Here is a 20,244-nt window from a genome sequence, read left to right on the forward strand (position 1 = left end):
GAAAGAAATATCCCCTTATATTTAGCTTCTCACCTTTGCTTTTAGATTGTACTGAAAAGAAGAACTATAAAAAGTCTTAAACAAAGATAAACTTACATTAAACATGAAAAGTTTGTTTGACTTACTTAAAGTACTATGGCAAACTGCATTCTTTTCCATCTAAAGATGGTGGCAAACCATCCAAATGTAAGATTTATGTAAACAGTAAACAATTGGAGGCGAGAAGGACAACAGAGTAGTTTGACATCATCCCCTACAAAAAATATCTATTACAAAAATCTCAATTCTAAATATATGGTTATAAATATACAGAAAATAGAATTCCAAGTTCTGAAAGCTTTGAGACAATATTGACTTTTGCTGTGTCACATGTGATCTTGCCATCGACTGTCTGTAACAGGATGTAACGACTGACAGTCGAGGTGAAACCTAGCCATGACCCACAACTCCCTTGAGCTAGTTACAGTCACGTGACAACATCACAGGGCAGCCTCCTGCTGCTTGAAATACTTACTTCACTGCGCTGTACGTTTCCCAGATGTCAAAAAAAAGTCTTGCACAATATTGAAGCTTTCATGGTCTTTACAAAAAAAAAAAAAAAAAAAAAAAAAAACCTAAATGCCAAGTCGAGGAGTTCAAGAGGAGATAAATGTTAGAGTAGAAGAAAAGGTTTTAGAATGAACTGTTGAGGCCTGGTGCCACCTACGTGTGTGAGCAATGTACTCACAATATGCTCAGCCAGCTTCCAGGTTTGCATGGCTGTCCTTGATGTTGATTTAAGTAGATTGGATTGATGTCCACGTGTGCTGCAGCTACCTGCATGATCAACGTTGGCTGCTGGTCCGGGCATTGCTGCAGACGCACAGGTCACGTGAAGCACGCGTGACATTCTTACAGAATCCTTTCTTCTCTGGTGGCCAACATTTTCTGTGAATGTCTTGCAATTATTTATGTTTTCCTATTCGATTTATGTTTAAAACAATAAGTCTGAGTCGATTACAGCGTCGGAAAGGGTCTGACACTGTTTGTGTTTTGCTTGTCTTGATGCATAACCGTTATGTTGTCATCAGCTCCTTAATCCAAAACCACTCCTACCACCACCATCACTAACCCCTAGTTCTGTGTTAACCCAACTACTAACGTAAGGTTTGCAAAGACTTGATAGTTGATTGCCTGCACTCTTGTGACACTCATTACTTTGTTGTTTGGATTAGTTTCCTGTTTACAAACAAGGCAAGGTGACAACGGTTATTCTTTATGTTCTACGCTGGTTGTTTATAATCCTAGCCTTTATTTTCTGGTTTGCTATTCACTGACAAGACAGTGTAACATCTGTGAAAGTAAGACTTACTAAAGCCACTGCGTGACAGCGGGTGCGTGCAGGTGGGTGTGGCGACAAGCAGGTTGGTCAGGCAGGTGGTGTGTTCTGGTCCATGTGATGCCTGAAATGTCATCGGGATTGTTTTTTTTCTTCGTATTTCGGCCTCTTTATCAAAGTCAGATACACTACAGTCCACCACCATCATGTGGGATGGTTTGTAATCGTTTCTTAAAGGATAAAGGAGTGTTTATCTTGCCCAAGCTCTGACCTCTCCGTTAACGATGATCCTGAGACGCGAACTGAGGACAGCAAAGGTTTACTGGAAAACAGGAAAAAAGACAAAATGTAATTTCTGTCATTTAATCTTTTGATACCTGGCACCAAACTGTGTCATTCAAGACGTTTAGATGCTAAAAATGCTGAGAAAAACGGTTTTCTCGCAACGGACGATTAATAAAGGTTCTGATGACGAGAGATCCATCCGAGGGTCGTGAAAGCCGGTAGGACAGGAGGTGAGACAGGAGTACAGACAGGAAGCTATCTCTACATCGCTGCTATATGCTTTATTCAACAAGATTCGTCAACTACAGAGTACTTCGATCTGTGATTGTGCCCGTGTATCAGTTTTACAAATATCGAACGTATATTGAAACCTGAGAGCAGCTGTAATGAGTCATCGTGGGACAGGTTAATGAAAGATCTGTCTCCAAGGCACCAAGGCCATCACGTGAAAGATGATACAGACCAGGGGATGGAAGTCTAGAAGTGGTGTGATTAGAGTGGGAAATAACACCTCACAGGAAATATGGTCATCACAGTGCTGGAGGAGGGGTCAGTCAGGTGCGACGGCACAATCATGCGGTGGCAACGGGCAAGACAAGTAGACAAGTGGACGAACACGAGTGTAGACAGGCAGACACAGACACACAGGAAGAGGCAAGCACGCACATACACACATAGAGAGCTTTGGAGTGAGGAAAGGTAGAGCAATAGAACCACTCGACATCAGGTCTGACCACGGCGATTACAGGTGGTTGGCGCTGTCGAGGGTGTACAGATCTGTCGCGTCATGCAAGCAGACCTCTCCCAGACCTCGCCCGCGTCACGCTGGCTTCCACAGGCCCCACAGTCAGCAGCAGATCGACAGACACCCATCAGCACCCAGTGCAGACAGGAAGCTGGTGCTGTCTGCAAGCTGGCGCGCCCACGGTGTAGCTTGGTGCTGCCACCCGCACCCACCCTAGGCGCCAGTCGTCTCCCTTTACTCACTACTCCCTTACCTGAGACATCGTGCGCATCCAGGTGAGAAGTTTGGCACCAGGCAGCGCAGTCAGCAACGGCTTCTGTTGTGAGCTGAGGTTAGTTGTACACAAAGTACTGTGGAGTATAATTTCTATTTTTAAACCTGAGGTTGTACACAAAGTACTGTGGAGTATAATTTCTATTTTTAAACCTGAGGTTGTACACAAAGTACTGTGGAGTATAATTTCTATTTTTCAAGCCTGAGTTTAGCTGAACATACAGACCTGCAATATCTTTGAAGTGAGCATAGGTAACAATTGTGTATCGCTATTTACTTTGTATTTTTCACTTCCATACCCTACTTACCTCACCTGTACATTAGCACCAGTTTGTTCGGTGGGTTTTTTCATCAAAGACTACCTTCACTGTTTGTATGTTTCCTTCTTTATCATTAGCCTCTGAAGTTTTTATCTACAGTAAAACATTTGTGTTCATTCATTTTTCCTACCAATTTTTAGTCTGCATGAATATATCCTTTCTGTTTGTCATATATATATATTGCCATCAAAATGTCTCTACGATGTAGGTACTATACTTAAACTGCTTGTACATGAGGAGGATGCTCTTACCATGAGTAGGAATCTCCTTGAGACTCTTATCAACCAAACAAATCTTTGACCACAAATTTGTCATTTTAAAAAAATATTTTAACGGTCATGTAAAAGCCGTGGTCGAACGATCGTCCTGTGCCAGAACAGGGCTGCGGTACACACCAAGCAGCGAAGACACTTGATGACAGCGATTACATGCAAGATGATAATGACAATGACAATGATCAAAATTATCGGTCCCAGTGGACAGTTTAAATATGGGAATGATCAAAACGATCGCTAACGGAGTAGCGAGTGTGTTCGTCTTCTCTTTTCACTTCTGTAACGCCCTTTGTTCGTTTGTTTGTTTGTTTCTTTGTTTGTTTGTTTCTTTGTTTGTTTGTTTCTTTCTTTCTTTCTTTCTTTCTTCTGACATCACCGATCGTCATGTCGCACACCTGTCTAACAGGTCAGGGTCTAGTACCCAAAGAAAGAAGTTTCTAGCCATCAGTACTCCAGGTGTCTGCGAGGAAACATCCAACAGACATGCGCACAGGTAAATCAGTCCCCGTGTCAGGCCGCCCATCCGCGCCGCCACAAATGCCAAGATTCAGCCATTAAAGATAACGACTTCTACTTAAGTTGCTCCCAGCAGACGACAAATCGATGAAAATTTGAGGTTTCAGTTCAGGACGAAGCCAGAAGTGTTTCCGCCTGAGCAAGCGAACTGTCAAAACCGTTTAAGCGATAATGGCGATGGTGTCTCCTAGGATTTGTTGTAACTAAATAAAATGTCCCATCTCATTCCTGGGGAGCCGGTGAACATGGACGATCGAAAAGTGCTATTGATGTTGTTATTGTCCTGTGTAAACAAGCACATTGGCAGGTTGACCCCGGGTGAGCTTGCAGTGCCATAGGAGGACCATTTCTACCCGAGACTGATGTACTGTGGAATAATCGGTAAACATAATAATTGTCAGAGGTTTTGAGAATCACTTGCTAGGGACTGGTACAAACACAACGGATTTGTAGTATTAGTTTGTTGTGACCTTGTGGCCTTGGGCTTACCTGTCTGGTGTGGAAGGTCTGTCAACGTAGTACGATGTCTCAGGTGAGCCAATCCACTTCTAAAGGTGATCTCACCGACAGCGATGTCAGCAGTTAGTGAGAACCTGGCAGTCGTTTTCTTGTCTTTGACACTCTTTTGCATTTTTCTACTTTCCCGGTGTGTCACTTTCGTGTGTATACACAATGTATCGGGTGATTTATTTCTCTTTTTTTTTTTCTTCTCTGCTGTCTGTAATGGCTCCGGGTGTAAAATGCCAAGCAAGCGATGGGGGAAAATCTATACCATGGTGTCTAACATTACCGGTTTCAATGGATGGAAGGATGTTGAATACGAAAACATTTGTAATATCGGACATGCAAATCACTTAACCACTTACTCTTTACATAACACATTTCTTAAACAGAGACTACGACAACCCTTCCCTGAAAAAAAAACCCGATGTGTGTGTGTGGAGTGTCTGTGGGTGTGTTTCTAAAAACGTATCTCAACCGTTGAGGTTTAAAAAACTACTTTTTGCACACAAAAAAAGTGAGAAAACCATATTTCACATCTGTGCTCCTCGACCACCCTTCCCTCCGTATAAAAAAAATCTCCTGCAAGCTGTAATTAATAACTCTCGTGGTCAAACGTTGTTTTAACGTTGTTGCTACGTTTTTGTGCCGGACAACGATTTTGGTTTAATCAGAAACTATTGTTTAAACCTTCACCTGAATGAATATTGTTTGTCCTACTCTCTAGTCGTCGGTTATTCGTCAATAAAGGTCTCATAGCTCCGTCTTTCATCGCAGACAGATATCGACGATGTGTTGCACGAGCAGGTCGTTGACGGCAGCGCGCGCACAGCCGGTGGAGGGAGGAGGGAGTGAATGGGAGGATGGAGGTGTATCAGTAATTGTACAAACAACTGTTGATTCCGGCACATTTCTAGCTTTCCTGGGTGGAGGTTTCTGTGACATCCTGCTTTATTCTTGCCGGCATGGGGCCACGCCGACTGCTGATGAAGCCAGGCGTCATTTCTCCCGGGGACTGCTGGGTAATAGACAGACGAACTGCGGAATCTCCGGTCATGGAGGTCGAGAAGAAAGTCAGGTATTGACCACGAGGTTACAGTCGGCTCCTGCAGAGGCTTTCCGGTGTCGACTAGAAATCCTGGGTGTGTCCCCACCCCTGGTGCCATCGTCTAAGATGGTTCTTGGGGAGAGAAGGTTCCGACGGCTGGTTGACTGCTTTTTCAAGGTGTTGGAGACTTGACTTGTTGAGACCTGGGGACAAGAACAGCTCTGGATCTTGTGTTGTAGTTTCTGAAGACCAAGTATCAAAATGTTCCGAGGCCGGAGACAGCTGTGAGTTTGTATTTAATTATTAGTTTTGTCGTGATGCTGGGCATCCTGTACAAATGTCTGTTAGTGTCTGTTTGCTGACACGGGCTGTAAAATGTCGGCAATTCATGTTTCACTGTGTTTTTGTGTCTCTTTGCTTGTTTGCTAGCCCGCATCTGCTTGCTTGTCCTTCTCTCTCTCTGTGTTTGAATAACTGAAAGGTCTGCTATTGATGTCATCGTGGCATCATTGTACCAACGTTTTTAATTCCAGACTTTTAGTTTCTCGTTGCTTTTCTGTTTGTCTGTTTGTATCTGTTCGTAGTCCATCCGTCTAAACCCTTTTTGCAGACATGTAAGGGATAAACAGTGTGAAGGTTGAAGTGTCGAGTTGTTGTCCCTGTTTTCGTTTCCAGGGATTCTTCTCGTCGGAAAGTTGCGCTTCATGTCACGTTGAGGAACGTTGTGCTCATTATCTCATGTTATTCTCTCTCTTTGCTCATTATCTCACCTTTTCTCTCTCTCTCTTGCTTGAAGACCTCATTCGTCTCAGTTTTCCTGCGTCCCGACAGATGCTTTCATTCTGAATTAACTTTCCATACTTCCGCTTCATCTTCTGACAAAAATGTTCAGTCAAACATGCTTTCCTGTCTACCTATCTTTTTATTCAATGTCTGTCTATTTGAGGGTCTGTATGTTCTTGTGTCTGTCTTCAATGCCAATGAAAGTATTCGCCAAAGGATCTGTCACTTGCTTTCTTCATGGCGCAGCCGGATATGACGTAATCGCACGATGCCTTTGTTGCCTTCCCCTGACATCTCTCTTCTTAAGTAGCTGATGGAGAAATATTCTATTTGTTATCGTTCTGGTTTTTCCATGCACTTAACTGAACAGGTTGCTACGATGGAAGGGCATGAACCTTCCCACCATAAACATCCTCTTGACGATACTGGCCAACAGGTGGCGCTTGATATGCTTCTGTTCCTGTTCTGCTTTATCACGTGATCCTGCATTTGTTTGGAAAGAGTGCCATACTTTCTGGTATCTTTCAGGAATATTTTCTACATCGATCTCAGTGGTTAAAAACTGTGGAGGGAGCAAAGTAAGCAAATGTTTCCTGCAAATGGAAGACAGTTTGACGAAGGTTTACAGAGTGAGAGCGCGATTTAAGATGTGGTTTGCTGTCGTTATTTGTGTCAGCAGTTTGAATTGATTTTATGTGCTTTGACAAACAATCTGCGCTTTTGATACATTTTATACATTTAGTGGGAAACAATTGCAGGAATTGATCCACTTCTTCTATGGTGCCAGTCTTTGTGCGCGCGCAGTTGTCCAATCAATCAATCAATCAATCAATCAATCACCAATCAAGCAAGCAAGCAATGTTCAAACCGTATGTCCTGAAGATTAGACTATTTATCTCAGAGGACAATTACAAGCAGTTGTGTACCCGTGTCCATCCTCCCTCTCCTTCGGACTGTTCTTCGGAGGCTTGGTGAGTTTCAAAAGACTAAACTGCTCAAAGAAAGAAATGTAAAACAAAACTCTGAAGAAGTAGGTATTGTCATCACAGTCATCTACGACGACTTCAGCTGGAGTGCGAAATGTCCCACGTCAGCAGTCGATGCGAGGCAGAGGAGAGAATCGTGACCGTGCAATCAATACGCGCACAAGATAGCTCTAAATACACTCCCACCCCTCCTTCTCTCTCTCTCTGTCTCTCTGTCTCGGTCTCCCAGGCTTCCTATGGAAGTAGGCTTCTATTAGTGCCACAGCTTCATGTTTCTTTGATTGGGCTGGCATCCTGCAGGGCTGGTCACGATCTCAGCGCGTCACGGGGCGGTGCAGCCAGACTCAGCCATGCGTGGCGGTACAGAGGTTAAAGCAGACGAGAAACCAGTCGAGCGGAGAACAACAAGCTGACGGACGCTTCTGATGTCAAAACAGCGCATCACCTGTGCTCCTCGTCATCATATGACGTCAAGTGCTCCTCGTCATCCTGTGACGTAAAGTTCTCCTCGTCATCCTATGACGTAAAGTTCTTCTTGTCCACGTCATTCTTGTCAACTCACGTCAAGTGATTTTTGTCAATTTACGTCACCGGCTTCTTGTCAAACTTCGTGCCTCTCTTTGCCCTGATTGGTCCAGCTTGTCACGAGGACCCATGATGCCAGAGCGCGTGAAAGCATAGCGTTTCTTTTAACTCGTAGTCAGCAGCGAACTGTTGCGACCAATGGAAGCTGTCACTTCCTTTCTATTCTTCATTCCCGGAGGATGGGAGCTGGTGAAAGGTCACAGGTTGTCACGTGGTTTTACAGGCTGTCTTCACTCCAAAAGGCTCGGTGGCTTGTCGGGAAGAGCTGCTGGCTGGCAGGATACAAGAAATGAGGAATTTGTCCTTTAACGGCAAAAGGCGGTTCACTTTTGTTCACGTTCCGAGTAGCGTCCGCTCGATGAAGCCCTTCTATAAACAAGCCCACAACGAGGCTCGTGATTTATTCCACCCGAGGCCGTATCCTGTCCCGCCGATGTGATCAGCTGCAGTGTGTTCCACGCTTGAAGACGACGATGTAATCCCGTGAATGGCTGGGTAACTATCCTGGTGAAAAAAATATTCCGGATAAATGCTTCAAGCAGGCAGACGGAGCTCAGTCGGTGGGCTTTGCGCAGTTCGTCAGCAGCGGAAAAGATGTTTTTATGCGCGGATAAACACTTGTTGGAGAATGCTTTGATAATGTGAGATTTCTCATGACCAAACTTTCTGGGCGACTTTGGATTATTTTACCGGTGATTTTGCTTTGGTCGCCAGTTCCACAGCAGCTGATACTGTGACTGGAAATTCTTCCAGTCCGCACAGACGATGGGTACTCGGTATTAGAGGAATCGAGGTGAGGGGAATAGAAATATAACCACAGGAAACAGTTTCAAAGGATGTGACCTAGACACAGTGAACTACTCACAGCTTATTGTCCTTCTGACCTCTAAGCTATATGACCTTTCACCTTTACCTTTTCCCCCCCTCCCTCCTCCGCTTTACTTTCCTTGGAACTATTCGCTGTGCTGGCAGCTAAAAGAATTCTTCAGACGCCTCCGTAAACACGAAGAACCGCGAAGGGAGATATATCACTGTGCAAACATGATGCCCGTGCCTCACAGACCTGTGTCCCCCTACACAAGACAGACACCCGGTGGATGAACGGTTACTGGTGGTTTGTCACTGCTACCGTCTTTCACGCCTTCATTTCAAGATGGAGGACTGGGAGTGGGACTGGGACAGGGACTGGGACTCGTACAACAGTAGGTGAGTGGCGACGAGGCATTAAGCTTGTTCTGATAAAACCGTGACCAGGTGAGGTGACAACGCAGGTAAGAGATCCTGTATCATTTGAGTCTACTGTCCATCAATGACAATAAAAAGCAAGTGGCGGCCCGCGATATTTTAAGTGGCGGCCCTCGATATTTTCATGACTCCGAACCTTATCATACTTCATACAGCTTACAGCTCACACTCTAGGACTATTAATAAATACAGCGGACTAATTAACAACAAAACAATGTTTTTCGATCACATTGCCGTCAACTGTCATTATTTTCTCTTTCTGTTTTATTTTCAATATATTTTGGCATGGCGGCCCCTGGGGTTTGGCGGCCCTGTGCAGGTGAACACTTTGCCCCTGCCCGTGCAATATTTGACTTGTCTCATCACAGATTTTTCAGCGAATATCATGCGAAGTTTTATGACTAATTTTCTGAAGCGAATAGAATTAGTTAATTATTGATGCACATTTTCCAATTTTGGGTGAATAGCTCGACAGTTCTATTTCGTTTAAATGCAAACCTTAACAGTTGCTTTGGACAGAGGTCACTTTAGGTGGCCGTGATGGGGAAGCCTCATTAATGCTCCAAATTCTCACATTGTTAGCAAACTTTAGTCTAAAGTTAAAATTGAGTCAATCCATGTTTTCATTTCGACAATCAATAAATAAATCAAACGCTTTTGTGACACGTGATCTTGTTACATTGACGGGAAAGCTCATTAGACTGGATGCTCACATCATCACGTGTAGTGCAGACCACATCGTGCGACTTCTGCTCAGGCCCTGGGTAGATGACTAACAGTTGTTCAGGTGACCTTTGCCTAAGTTTTCATAAGAAGTAAAGATGGGACAGAGTTGGGTGGTTCTGCCCTTACCTTGTCATTTTCTAGACACGATGGACCACTTCGATTCACAGTTCCTACAGGTTTTAACCTATGGAGTTCTTTTACCTTACCTTACTTTACCTCGTAGAGACACGGAGTTTATTTACCTGTTGGTCTTCGCGTTCCTTGTTCTGGTCCGGGTATTCTGAAGGAAAAACAACGGTTTCCATGAACAATATCGCACATAGGACGAACTAAACCCCACTGATGTCTGGTTAAGTTTTCATCCAGACAGAACTGTGGGAAACAATACATCTTCCCCATTATTTGCTGCTTGAAAAGCGATTCTACACAGACAGTCAAGGGTGAGACGGATAAGTTCCGTCCGTGCAAGAGTTTGTGTTTCATCGTTGCATGACGATACGTTTATGGACAGGAGTGAGGACACACCATTATTTCCTCTTTTACCTTGACTCATTGGCTAATGTCTTTCAGAGACACTTTTATCTTTTCTGTTTTTCCTAACCTTGCTTGCTGCTTGAATAATTGAAGTTTCTGTCGATATGCTGACTTACACTTTTACTCACACGCTTATGGTATGGATGTCGCTTAAAGCACGGATGAATGTTATTCAACATTTTCAAAGCCAGATATCAAACATCCAATTGTCCATTTTTTCTGTTTCAGCATTCGCTACCGCTCCGGTAGTGACTTGTACCAAGGGAGCCAATACGGAGATTACAAAGCTACTCATCGTCCTTGGGATGAGGATAACCTGCGAATAGGAAGCAAAGGGAGGCAACTCAGCAGGGGTTCCAGCGCGTCAACGTTCGATGAAGTGGAATCCCTGTGTTTGTCCAAGTCGTCCAGTGATTCTTTTAACCTGTACCGCCGGCATGGGGTGGGAGTGGCAGCGGGCCGAGGCGGGAAACTTTTGTCTCGACAGAGCTCGACAACAAGCACATCGACATCCAGCGGCCACCCAGGAGAGGCTCTAGACAAACGCTCCCAATCTACCAGCACCTCTGGCTCCGTGCATGAGGAAGGAGGCATGGAGACCCTCGACCCTCGCCAGCAGTTTAACCTCGGAGACCCAGCCTTCCTTGATCGCATCTTCCGGCGAGTCCTGGACTGGAACAACATGTATGGAGCTGCTGGAGGAGACATGCACGGTAAAGGAGGGGGAATAGGAACAGGAGGCGGGAGGAACTTTGGTGTATTGCCACCTTCTATGCAAGCTGCGTCACGTGCAACGTCAGGTTCTCCCATGATGCACGGGAGTCCAGCACTAGGACGCAGGGCTAAAGACATGCAGGCCAAGAAACAGATGTCGCCGACTTCGGACATCACGCATGTGAAAAGGCGTAGAGACCTCATAATACCCGACGAGGACGAAGAATACCCGTTTGCTCCGAACAGCTTGCGAAGACCTGGCGATCTCAAGGGAAGGTCAGGCGGGAAGGACAGCAGTGTCGGCTCCACGACTAGCGTCTCATCGTCCAAACAGATCAGTTCTGATTCCTTTAGCATGATGTCGTCGGGTTCGTCCATGAGCCAGGATTTGAACTGGCGGGACCAGCTGGTACATGGGTGGCGAGAGATGACGGGTCAGAGGTACAACGAACAGCCCAGCTCGTACGGGATGTTCACCCGCCAGGGCTCTCAGACTTGGAGAGACCACCCCCATTACCACCATCAGCAGCAACAACATCCCCCGCCGTCCACGTTTCATCCAATATCAGGCATGATGCCACCCGGATTTATGCCCCATCCATCGACGTTCAGCCGGGGTATGAGCGTAGAGAGTTTAGGTAGCATGGGAATTCCTTCTCCTCCTGCAGAAACGTTCAGGTACGGAAACCCGCTGCAGCCTTTTCCCCCCAACCAAATGCAGAACCAAGCTGAAATGATGCTCATGAACCTGGGCTTCGGCTCTTCCGATGGTTTCCTTCCGGAGCGGTTTCTGCGCGACTGGTACAACAAAGTGATGCGCGCGCAGATGCAGAGCCAGCAGCAGGCTGCTCCGGCGGGTGCTCCCTTGGACGCGCAAGACTCTCTGTACGGCAGCGCCTCTAACCTACACAACGTGGACGCAGTCAGGGGTCCGCAACTCCCGAACCGCAAGCCGAGCTTTGACGACGTGGGGTCGGCATCTGACCTACACCACGTAGTCCATCACCCCTCTGGCAGGCTCATGACGTCATCGGCAGCCTCGCACGCGTCCAGCGACTCCCACGACGTTGCGGCCAGCAACCTGCCTCCAGTTCTCGACAAGGACGAGCGCATCGACCGATTGAAAGAGTACATCGAGGCCTATGCCCAGAATATGAGCACGAGCAGCGATTCCAGGACCGGTCGTATCCGGCAATTCGCCAACGCTCGGCAAAAATCGCTTCCTCTGTACCTGGAAACGTTGAGCGAAGAGGACGAGGGGAAAGCAAGGAAGGCGGCCTTCGACCCGCTGGACAAAGAATCCAGGTTGCAGGCATTTCTCCGGGAGGACAGCTTTAGCACCAGCGGAAGAAGCGAGTCACACCCCTCCGAATCATCTGGTCCCACCAGCTGCGAGCAGAGTATGTGTGGCTCGGAGAGTGACTCGATGAGTGGTTCCGACCACCAAGCCTACATCAACTACAGCAGAAAGCATGGTGTCAGTGGTGTGTCGTCCGTGTCTACATTCGGTAATCCGACACCCGGGGTGTCCCACACCTTGACTTTGAAGGTACCGGGATATTCGTTGGCCGAACCCTCAGAAAACTGCGTGCATTCAGAAACCGGAAATGACATAGTGAAAGGTGACGGAGAAGGACTTGTGAAGCCTCGAACACATCACCAGCCGCTGGTGAACGATGCGAGTTTTAAAGAAGTGTTTAATGAGTCAAAGGACTGTGACCACCACAGTGCCGTAGAGCAACATACAACTGAGAGTTCAGTCAGCCCGACTAGTCATGGTACTCAGCATCACCACCATTAATCGTCGCAGTCATCATCACCACCACCATCATCACCATGATCAAAGCAACACCTCCGAGCATGATAAGGAAAGTGACAATCACAAACAAAAAGTTTCGTTGAAAGAAAAGTTATCAATGATTCACAAAGCTAAATCTGACGAGGAAACGGTTAGGGAACACAGAGCTAAATCTCCAAGACATTTTAGCAACGGGGATCGAAGCAGGTCGCCCCGACTTCGGCAGGACAGATCGAAGTCTCCTATTTCCACCAGAAGCCGTTCGCCTAAATGTCATTGTCGTGATCGATCGAAATCTCCCTGTGCTGCAGAACACAGGTCAAAGTCCCCCAGTGGTCACAGGCATAAGTCAAAAGACCAGCAACACCTCAGACCAAAATCACCTTCTCCCAGGTCAAGAATAAGGGCCACATCACCTATAAAAAATGAAGGAGGATCTCATGGCAAGCACAAGTCTGAAGATGGCGCCAGGAGTCGCAACCACGAAAAAACTCCTAAGAAACTGAGGCACCAGAGATCGAGACGCAACAGCATGGTGGACAACGAAGAACAGAATGAAACCAGCAGTAGCCAATCAGAGCACGACACTTGTCAAAGAAAAGGAAGCGAGAAAAAGAGTGTTTCTACTTCCCACATGAAAGTAGCGCCTACCCCAGGCATCCTAAGGCACGATGTAGAAGGAAGCTCGGGAAGTACAGGAGTTGGACATGCCAGGGCTGAAGACCATAAGGAGAATAACTTGACGAAAACTCATCGCAACCAGAAATCATCCAAGTCCAGACCAGCGCAGTGGCCACTGTTTGAGTGTGTCCTTCTCTGATAGCCAAGTGTTTTCTGCACCGAAAGACGACCATCAGACGGCGCCCCACGCCTCTCGACAATCCCTCGACAACAAACACAGTGTTTACTACGACCAAGACAATCGCTGGTTACTATGATAAAGATGCTGGTGACGATGGGAATGAAAGAGGAAAGCTTGACATCCTATGTTCCACTGAGAGCCTAGAAGTAGCAGACATTTTTAAACATCCTGGTTCCTGCCAATACCTCATCAACAGAGGTCGGGAAGGTAAAAGCGCACATTGGAAACCTGAAACAAGTGGAACCAGCAATGGTATCCATCGTTCTGGAGGATGTGGACGGCAATGTTTTGGACAACGAGGGAAGTCTCGATGAAGATGGCCTGCGAAGACTCCCCTATCATCACGAGTCGACTCCTCCGGATGATTTACTCTGCATCCCGCAGTCTCGCTCCTCGTCGATGTCTTTATCTCCAGTCCCTCTATCACCAGTCACAGTCATCGAAGTTGGACTCGACAACCAGCAGGATTCTCTCGACACGGAGGAAGGCACCGGCAGTTCTAAAGACCTTAGCGAGCCTATCGATGAAACCGAAGAAGAAAGAAATGATAGCGACGAGTTCAATCGAGAAGTAGATTTGCTTCCCAGGGAGGCAGACACCTTGGGAAGCGAAACAGATCCTGGTGAGTTCCCTCCCAATATAGAAATCAGTTTAGAGCAACGGTTGTCCTCTGCTCTGCCCTTCTCAGACACTCAGTCTGAAAGCGGCTTCGAGGTGGTCGTTCCTAGGAAAGTGCGTGAGGTCAGTGTGGCAGCTGACGACGGCAAGTGCTCGCCGATTTTCCTGTTTGGGATGGTCTCATCTAGGGTGTCGTCACCATCCGCATCATCTTCTTTTTCGCCTTTGTCCTCCAGACAGAGGAATATTGCCAGTCAAGCCGACGACGGAAAACTGTCCCCGCTGGTCAAGGTGCACGATGAACGGATTCTGGAAGCTTTGGTGGAAAATTTCCATGGCAACGGCTACTATCTGGTCAAAGACTGTGGAGCTCAATGCACTATTAGCGAGGGTATGTTGGACATGAGTTCCGAGCCTGATATTGTAACTACGGAAACGGAGGTGTTCGACAGTTTTACTCAAACGGCTCGTCTTATTCGATACGAAATGTCATCCCAGACGACACCCGTTTCTTCGTCACACGTCCACAGTTTTTCTCAGACTGACCTGAACACAGAATGTGAAAGTCGATCAGTGAGCCCAGACTTCTGGGAGTATCTTGGGCTGGAAATTCCTATCAGACTCAGGGGAACTTTTGAAAGTGAAAACGTGTCGCTGCTAAACGTGCCGCAAAATAGTGCAACGGCAGACAACCTCCATGTGGCATATTCCCCATCTTTATCAGCCTCCCCTTGCTCTATTGACTTTCCCTTGTTGGATTTACCCGGTCGGAGTTCGATGGCGAGGTTGGTTAAGCCAACCGCTCGAGCTCAAACGGCCTGCCAGACTGACCAACACCTGCCGGAAAATAATCCTGATAAATTCAGCTGGACTTTTGAAAGTCAACCGATGTCGCTGCTGGATGTACCTGGAAATTGTTTGCGCTGGATGGAAGACAATCTGGATGATGGATATTCCCGGTCATTGTCAGGTTCCCCTTGCTCTATTGACTTCCCCTTGCTGGACCTACCAGGCCGGAGTGCGATGAAAAGATCCGATAAGCCAACTATTCGAGTTCAAACGGCCTGTCAAACTAACCAGAGCCAGCCGGAAGTGTTTGAGACGAGCGAGAGAGACTCCTCCTCGTCCCTTCTAAACCACGATACTGTGGATAATATAATTTGTTCACAGGAGTACTCTTCCTCTCAGACACTTCTCACGAGTCCTACAGTTTCACAGCATCGTAAGGATTATCGCTGTGAGGGGTCGTGTGACAAAGCCGTCAATACCTGTGTCTCCATGGCAACGCAGGAAGCAGAAGAAGAGAGGAAAGCAGTTGAGCAGGCGCGATGTTTTTATTTCAAACCTTTGCCCTTTGCCGAGGAGTCGACACGTCAGTGGCCTGGCGAAGACCACAGTTCTCCTTGTGCTCACGTGTCTATTCTTAGCTTTCATGTGGACGATTATAGACAGCAAGACAACCTCCAGTGTCCTGCCTTGACCCCTCCGGACAGGGAGCAGACGGTGGCAGACGAGACCACTTACACCTGCTGCTATAACGAAAACCTATTGTCTCTAAATCTTGAATTAATGTCAGGGCATGATGGGACGAGTTACGCAAATAGCAACGATCAAAACAAAAAACTTGTTTTAGACCTTTTGTTGCTAAGGGAAACAAAACCAGCGCCGGAAGAGCACGCTACAGTGGATGCCATCAAAACCGATTTCACTGAGGTTTCTGAAAAAGTGTCGGAGTTGAAAGACGAGGATGCTCGTGATGGAGCTCCCATGGCTTTGCACGAGAACTCACATTCAGGGCCCATAATTTATAACTCATGCGAGCGAGACAATCCAGTTATCTCTTCTACACTAACATCGCACATTGTCGTGGACGAAAACCTTATTTTGGAAACTGCGAAGCGACTGAATGATGAAAGAAAGGGAAAAGAAATGTCTGTTGTGGAAAAGAAACAGGCTGTGCTTGATCTGTTTTGCTTGCGTCAGTCACAAGACCTCGACCACACTTCACCAGAGATAAGCAGATCAGCCACAGATAATCCGGTATCGAACACCAGTGATCTCGGGTCATGTCACGTGATTTCGTCTCCTCAAACATGTCAGAGTTCAGACGACAAATACCTTTTCGCCCGGTTGTTTTCCGGGGATTTTAAGGAAAGTTCTAGCAAAGAAAACGATTGTGAAGAGGTTCATTTTGAGGGCCATGACAAGGATGTAGCGTTAGGATTAAACGAGGAGCAAGATAAAGAAGGTAAGATGCTAAATGAAACAAAAGAGTTTGAGGAAGCAAAGAAAGAAACAGAAGAACTCATAGAAGAAACACGCAATCAATCAGAAAGCAGTGTTAATGTCAAAGACCAGAAGGCTGGGAGGCTGTTCTCACGCATGTTTAAAACCGGAAGCTTCAGGTACAGTTCGGTTGATGAAGGTATTCCCTTCACCACACTGACAGCAGCAAATACAAACTCTCGCGATGATTTAGTGGAAAACCTTCCAAGTAAAGAAATGGTCCTACGCCGATTTTTGCTGAGAGATACAAGAGAAGACATGGCGCAGACTGTAGACGGCTTGACACGAGAGGAGTTCACCAAGGATACCAACATTCCTGCTGATGCAGCACCACCCCAGAACGAGGCAGTTTCAGAACGACTGTCGAACGAAACAAAAGACCTTTGCCAAATGCCAAGTGGCGACAACTGTGTAGAAATTGAGAGCAAAGGTCAGAAAGGTGACATCCAATCCACTACGGGCAACGAGGTTTGTGTAGACGTTGACGATGATGACCTGAGCTATCAAGGGTCGTTCTCCGATACCTGCTCGGAGCTTTCCGTGATTTTTAGGGGGCATAACCCCTCGGCGAAAAGCTTTCAGGTCACGAAAGTACCATTAACGGCTTGTGTCATCTCAGATTCTCACGAGTCTCCAGCATCGCGGCTGCTGGATGGTGCCAGGAAAGAAGGGGGCTTTGAGGGATTCAGATATGGACATTAAAAACGCTTTTGGCGAGGGAATGAACAGGTGTTGTGATCAGCCTCACACGCAAGGAGACACCTGCTCCAGCCAGAGAGGCTCTGGCGATGATGTCAGTGGGATGTCTGATAGCACTGCAGCACACAACCCTGGGGGATTGCCTGATGACAGGGAGCGATCCCCACCAATCGAACTGAAACTAAAACGCTGTGTGAGAGCTGCCGAACCGGAAAGTTTTGAAAGCGACACTAATGTCGAGCAGGGTCAGAAAGAGGACGTATCGGATATTGTCAATGCTCTACCAGGTGTCATTCCTTACCTTACCTAAGTCAGGGTCTGCGCTTGCTGATCTGAGGAATTCAAATGTTCACTTACCTGGATCCCAAGACCAAAGAATCGGCGATTACTTGCGGATTTCTCCAGAAGTTCCTATGATTCTCTTTTTTCTAATCCCGGATCCACTGGGTCAGAAATGAATGTGTTTTCCAGTGCCGACGAGTCAGGTGTAGAAGGAGAAGATGTGTATGATGGAATTCAAGGCGCATACGCAGAGAATCATCTGGAAAGTGAAGATTTCGAAAATTGGCACATGAAGCCCAGCCATGTTCCAAGTGTTACTGAAGGAATCCAGTCGTTAAACACAGTGGAGGTACAAACATGGGTCACACTCTTGTTGAAAGGAACACTGAGCATCAGAGTTATTCCCCAAGCGAATGCCATCATCGACTCAGTGAAAATGGTTTTGCAGAATCTTCAAACAGTTCAAACCTGTCGGATAAACGATTGTCATGTGATGTACCCGACAGAAACAGTGTCTCCAGCTTTGATAAAATTTACAACGCTGCTGTGACTCTGATTGAAAGGGAAAGTCCTCAGGAAAAGAAGATGAAGGATGTCACTAATGGTAGCCTCGATGAACTTTTAACTGACAACTTGGTGAGTTTGAGCTCTTCCGTGTCTTCCTTGGGCAAAGAACCAGTTGATGATTGCATCACGTGTTCGTTGTCTCCGGAACCAATCAGCTCTTCTCTGGCAGACCACGAGCAGACCGATCAAGATGGTGAACGCATTGACGAAGATAAAGTTTCATTCAAGGCAGAAGATTTTGAACTTCCTTACGATGAACAACATGAGATGTTGGATAGAGTGTATCTCCCAGCAGCGGAGAACTCGACGGAGTGGAAGGACCTGAGATCATTCGGTCAAAAGAAAGATGGCGAGAATGTACCCTCTCCTGACACAGATGTATCCTTAAATGAAAATAATCCTCGGATTTCTTTGTATTTAAATGGACCGGATGAACTACTATCGGAAAGCAACAGAGAACACACGAAGAGCGCTATCACAAAAGAGACAAAGGAAGCTTTTATCACCACTGTGTTGGACTGCCCATCCTCCGTAGCAGAAGCACTTCCTGTTTTGACAGAAAGAGAAGAAGAATCGGTGACAAGAAAAAATACTCTGAGGACCGTGTCAGAAAAAATATCCAAGCTAACCAGGTCAAACGCTTGCATCAAACACTCGGCGGCTGATGCCGACAACGGAGTGATGGAGGAATGGGATGGGGATGAGAGGGCAGGTAACCCAAAGGTTGCTGACGATCAGGGGAGTAGAACCTGCGAAAAAGGTTCTTCAGCATCACGGGCTTCGAGTGAGAGGCGGCGTCAGTTCATGCGGAACATCCTGACGGGCAGACAGAGGGCGCTGCGGAGCGCCAACAACTTGCAGGCTCCTGCTGTCCCAGTGGCGCTGGCGTCCAAAAGCGACATCTGTCGGCAGTTCGGGCTTGGGAGTCCCGAGCAACTACCCTTTTCTCCCAGAAGTCTTTCACCCGTGTCCGACTCCACGCTGTCTCCTCGCAGCTGGTCACCCTTGTCCAGCTTCTCTGTGTCACCTGTCGATTGGTCTCCAAACGGAAGTATGTCACCAAAAAGTGTTTCTCCTCACACAGAAGGCACGTCACCTACGCAAGGGAAATCACCGAGTCCATCGAGACTATCCCCCTCGAGTTCTCTGCCAGTGCCTGATGTCATCCTTTCGCCTGTCCGGCAGTTTGCACCTCCGCTGTCTCCGCCTCCACGGCGGTCATCGCTGTCATCCGAGATCTTTCTCTTTGAAGTGCCGACAACCCCGCCGTCAAGTCCAGAGTCACGCCTGAGGCTGGACCCTCAACAGTCGGTTACTCCCCTTGTGAGTCTACAACCCGACGACGCCTTTCTGTCGTCTGCTTTCATTGAATCACACAAACTAACATCGTCGCAGGAAGTGACGTGGCCAGGCGGACTCCACGAAGAAACCTCGAGAACACTGCAGGGTGACTTCACGAACCAGGTGGAAGGCTGGAGAACTGATCAAGAGAAATTAAAATGTCAGGGTCCGATGAAAAGCTCGGACATGTTGAAGCACGTGAGCTACGTGCATCCCACGACCGCTGGCGCTGATGTCACCGGTGCTCCCCCCAAGCAGCTCGCTGAAGTCCTGGAAAAGAATGTGATGAACGATTGTCAGCGATCCAATGAAACGACGGACAATACGTTGAAGGAGGACAATTCCAACGAGGTTTTCCTGGACAATACATTATCCGAGCTCGTGAAGAAGACCGCTGGACACCCGACAGTTGCCTGTGGCAGCATGCATGACACGTGGCTGACGACAGAAAGGAATTTTAAGGTTAAATCTTTGTACGCCCCCAGTTCTGCGGATCACCTGCCCTCACCTGTGTTGAACTCACCTGCCAGGTCCACCAGCCTGTCCCCGCTTAACGGTTTGAGGACAGGGCCTGTCAGGAGTGTGAAAGAACTCGCAAAACACTTTGAACGAAAGTAAGAAGGTAAAACTCAGCTCTTCACTTAGGATGTTCCGACCAACGTGCCATGACAGCATCATGCTCTGGAAAACCTAACGGTAGTGGTACCAAGCCTTGAATATCTGCGGGAAAGATTGGACAGTATAGTATGTGAATGTTGATAAGTGTGGTATCCATGTCAACGATGGAACATTGTTTTACCCCATACACGTACATCAGGATATAACCTCGGGAGTAAGACACACCACTGTACTGTAGCTAACGGTCTAACGGCGGAGTCGAGCATCCTGACAGAGTCGGTGTGAGTCTTGCTTGGTGAGTGACACCAGCTTCACATGG

The 20,244-nt window shown here is 47.1% G+C and overlaps 2 protein-coding genes across 7 annotated transcripts in view; both read left to right on the forward strand.

Moving 5' to 3' along the window:
- LOC112561804 (putative leucine-rich repeat-containing protein DDB_G0290503) overlaps window positions 1-20,244 on the forward strand; it is a 59,542-nt gene that overhangs the window by 20,594 nt on the left and 18,704 nt on the right. The window lies entirely within an intron of this gene.
- LOC112561806 lies at window positions 1,715-12,723 on the forward strand. Of its 2 annotated transcripts, none has more exons than XR_003098727.1 (2): window positions 1,715-2,679; window positions 10,369-10,501. XR_003098727.1 is itself a non-coding variant. In XM_025234545.1 (2 exons), exons 1-2 carry the CDS (start codon window positions 8,789-8,791, stop codon window positions 12,653-12,655), a joined length of 2,340 nt encoding a protein of 779 aa, XP_025090330.1. In that variant the 5' UTR covers window positions 6,949-8,788; the 3' UTR covers window positions 12,656-12,723. The 2 variants fall into 2 exon arrangements, 1 of the variants encoding a protein (XP_025090330.1); XM_025234545.1 differs by lacking the exon at window positions 1,715-2,679 and adding an exon at window positions 6,949-8,841 and having other exon boundaries at window positions 10,369-12,723.

This window comes from Pomacea canaliculata, linkage group LG4 (genome assembly GCF_003073045.1).
Source record: "Pomacea canaliculata isolate SZHN2017 linkage group LG4, ASM307304v1, whole genome shotgun sequence".
In the NCBI taxonomy this organism is placed as follows: domain Eukaryota; kingdom Metazoa; phylum Mollusca; class Gastropoda; order Architaenioglossa; family Ampullariidae; genus Pomacea; species Pomacea canaliculata.

Bases quoted from the DNA above. Each gene is read 5' to 3' on its own strand.
- LOC112561806 (XM_025234545.1), top strand. From the start codon at position 8,789: ATGGAGGACTGGGAGTGGGACTGGGACAGGGACTGGGACTCGTACAAC. The intron at 8,842-10,368 runs GTGAGTGGCGAC...TTTCTGTTTCAG, and splicing joins TGGGACTCGTACAACAGTAG to CATTCGCTACCGCTCCGGTA.